General features: G+C 33.2%; 1 protein-coding gene across 1 annotated transcript in view; it reads left to right on the top strand.

Moving 5' to 3' along the window:
* The first annotated feature begins 3,211 nt into the window (after positions 1–3,211).
* LOC106476198 (solute carrier family 13 member 2-like) overlaps positions 3,212–3,717 on the top strand; it is an 8,972-nt gene continuing 8,466 nt past the window's right edge. Inside the window, exon 1 of the mRNA XM_013936865.2 lies at positions 3,212–3,469. Within this exon, the coding sequence (XP_013792319.2) occupies positions 3,350–3,469 (120 nt within the window). The 5' untranslated portion in view covers positions 3,212–3,349. The remainder of the gene's footprint in view (positions 3,470–3,717) is intronic.

Raw genomic sequence — 3,717 nt, forward strand, 5'->3', positions numbered from 1 at the left:
AACCTGGATGTGTCATGTGAGATATATTGATTAACCAACCTGGATGTGTCACCTGAGATATATTGATTAACTAACCTGGATGTGTCACCTGAGATATATTGATTAACTAACCTGGATGTGTCACATGAGATACATTGATTAACTAATCTGGATGTGTCACCTGAGGTAGATTGATTAACCAATCTGGATGTGTCACCTGAGATAGATTGATTAACTAACCTGGATGTGTCACCTGAGATGGATTGATTAACTAACCTGGATGTGTCATCTGAGATATATTGATTAACTAACCTGGATGTGTCACCTGAGATATATTGATTAACTAACCTGGATGTGTCACCTGAGATAGATTGATTAACTAATCTGGATGTGTCACCTGAGATAGATTGATTAATTAACCTGGGTGTGTCATCTGAGATATATTGATTAACTAATCTGGATGTGTCACCTGAGATAGATTGATTAACTAATATGGATGTGTCACCTGAGACAGATTGATTAACCAATCTGGATGTGTCACCTGAAACAGATTGATTAACTCATCTGAATGTATCACCTGAGATATATTGATTAACTAATCTGAATGTGTCACCTGAGATAGACTGATTAACCAATCTGAATGTGTCACCTGAGATAGATTGATTAACTCATCTGAATGTATCACCTGAGATAGATTGATTAACTAATCTGGATGTGTCACCTGAGATAGATTGATTAACTAATATGGATGTGTCACCTGAGACAGATTGATTAACCAATCTGGATGTGTCACCTGAGATAGATTGATTAACTAACCTGGATGTGTCACCTGAGATAGATTGATTAACCAATCTGGATGTGTCACCTGAGATAGATTGATTAACCAATCTGGATGTGTCACCTGAGATAGATTGATTAACTAACCTGGATGTGTCACCTGAGATAGATTGATTAAACAACCTGGATGTGTCACCAGAGATAGATTGATTAACTAATCTGGATGTGTCACCTGAGATAGATTGATTAACTAACCTGGATGTGTCGCCTGAGATAGATTGATTAACTCATCTGAATGTATCACCTGAGATAGATTGATTAACTTGGCTAAGTTAACTTAAAGGATCACTCACTTTACTAAAACTTAGAGAGGGAATTATTGCCTGATGTAGTTTGTTTAGTAGCGAATCAGTTTAGAAAGTCATATTTTAAATGTTTAACAGAGATCTTACATAGCTATGATGTTTTAAGATTAAAGCAACGAGGGAATTAAACTTTTTGGTTCTAAGATTAACGCAACGAGGGGAATTAAACTCTTTGGTTCTAAGATTAAAGTAAAAGAGAATTCAAAATCTTTGGTTCTAAGATTAGAGTAAAGGGGAATTATACTATTTGGTTCTAAGATTACAGTAAAAGGGGAATTAAACTCTTTGGTTCTAAGATTAGAGTAAAGGGAATTTAAAATCTTTGGTTCTAAGATTAGAGTAAAGGGGAATTAAACTCTTTGGTTCTAAGATTAGAGTAAAAGGGAATTTAAAATATTTGGTTCTAAGATTAGAGTAAAAAGGGATTCAAACTCTTTGGTTCTAAGATTAGAGTAAAAGGGAATTTAAAATCTTTGAAAGGTCATACAACTTAAAAGTATCTTATGTCAGTTTGTCAAGTATTCACATATGTAAGAATATTTTACTATTAGATAATTGATTAGAAGAGCAAATAAAAATAAGCGTTATCAACTCATTGAAAAGAAATAAAAATTAAGAGTTTCTGTGCTCTGGTTATCAGCAAGTACATCTGTACGATGGATTGTTCTGTTGTTGTCATGTGACGATGTGGTAACAGTGACGTGAAACAAACGATAAAACACAAACGATATTTTTCATATCTTACACCTATAGAAAAGTAAAATCAAAATGTAACATAATGATCTTCCTTATGTAAAAGCAGATTATCTGAATCTTTTTTTGTTTGGTTCACTCGTACAAGTTGATCTATATAGATATAATAGTAATGTCTGTTGTATGTCCGTGTAACTACTTCGCAGGGTGTGGATGGAGCTTCACTAAAATTGGTATGGAGGTTCATGATGTCCATACGGAGGAACATACAAATTTTCAGTTTTGCATTTTGCGTTTTTTATGAGCGTTTATTTCCACCACTTCGCTCCCTATTGATGGATCTTCACCAAATTTGGCATGAAAGTTTTTTTTGTTCCATGCGGAGATACATGCAAATTTGCGGTTTCAAATTTTGTGTTTTGCAGTTTTGATGGGCTTTTTGCGTTTTTTTACAATTACATATAAGGGTACTCCAGCTAGTAATAAATAGTTTCTGTAAATTTATATCTCCGTGTCAAACCTTGTATTTTTCCAATATAAATTGCTAAAGAAAGTTTTAGAAACTCGACGAAAGTCTCTATAAAATCTTTAAACATTTTCGCACATTTTGAACATGTTTTCTCGACATTCCTTTTTTTTAAAATAGTAAAAGTTTTTAAATGTTATTGTGGTTGAGTTCAGGAAGACTACTAGTACAAGGATTAAGGTTTTCTTGTAAGAAAGATAATAAAAATATAACCATGTACAAATTAACGGAAAAAATGCTGACATCTTTTTTTATGACATTTCGTAAGAACAAGGGTAAATCCAAAGTGTTAAAGAAAGTGATGTAACACCAGAATCAGGCTGAACGTTAGTGCAGTATAATCTCTGTTGACATCTATGAAGAAATGTCACAAATATTAGATAATTAACAATCAAAGAATTCAAGTTTATTTATCACTTATACATTAAAACTGGTGTATTTTGTTGTTCCTGTATTTATGTAGTTTAGATATTTGTGTATGAGTTTTTTATATATTTTTTTATTTCTTTCTTGATGCGTTTAAATCAACATGTAAAAAGTATGATACACAGTACAATGCAATAGATATTATATCTGTTGATGTTAGTGAGATATTAAATTTCTGCTTCTGGAGTTGTAAAACAATGCTACGGAGAAGTCATGTGTTATATATTGATAAAACCAAAAGCTATCGCTCTGCAGTATTTTAATCCTTGAAGACTTACGTCAACAGATGTGTTTTTATTTATACAAGACAACGCATAACCTTACTAAGCTAGCATATAATTGACGAATTCACAAATCACGTGGTACCTGATTTATCGGTCTTTTTTTGTTGGAGAACAGCTTGTGGATACACTCTATGTTTAAACAATAGATATCGTACGACAGAATTCTATTGTTTTAATTATCGGCACTTGACATGTTGTTATAGCCATTGCTAAGACTTCAGTCTTCCTCCAAACCGAAGACGTCTTTATTTTTTAATAGTGCTACTCATCCATTTCAAATTTTCACAAGAACCATAATAATGACTTCTTCGAAAGTTAGACAACGAATAATCGAGGTATTAATTGACTGGAATAAGATAATAATCACAGTAGGTGCGCCCTTGATACTGCTGCCCCTGCCCGTAGCGGCTGGTACTCAGGTGAGATAAATATTTCATTGTTAATCAACCTAAAGGCCTATGACAGAAATTTTAGGCCTACTCAGGTAATTCAGAAGTCCATTTGATGTGGCCTCCTACCGGAATATTAGGTCTAGTCAGATTATTCCCAACTTTATTTTATACTAGCTGAGTTACCCTGCGTTGCACGGTGAAAATTGAGATGTATAGATCAGTATTTTTTTCAGCAAATTATTTAATAAGTAGACAAAAGCTGTGATGCGAAAATA

This window comes from Limulus polyphemus, unplaced genomic scaffold (assembly GCF_000517525.1).
Source record: "Limulus polyphemus unplaced genomic scaffold, Limulus_polyphemus-2.1.2 Scaffold10032, whole genome shotgun sequence".
Classification (NCBI taxonomy): Eukaryota; Metazoa; Arthropoda; class Merostomata; order Xiphosura; family Limulidae; genus Limulus; species Limulus polyphemus.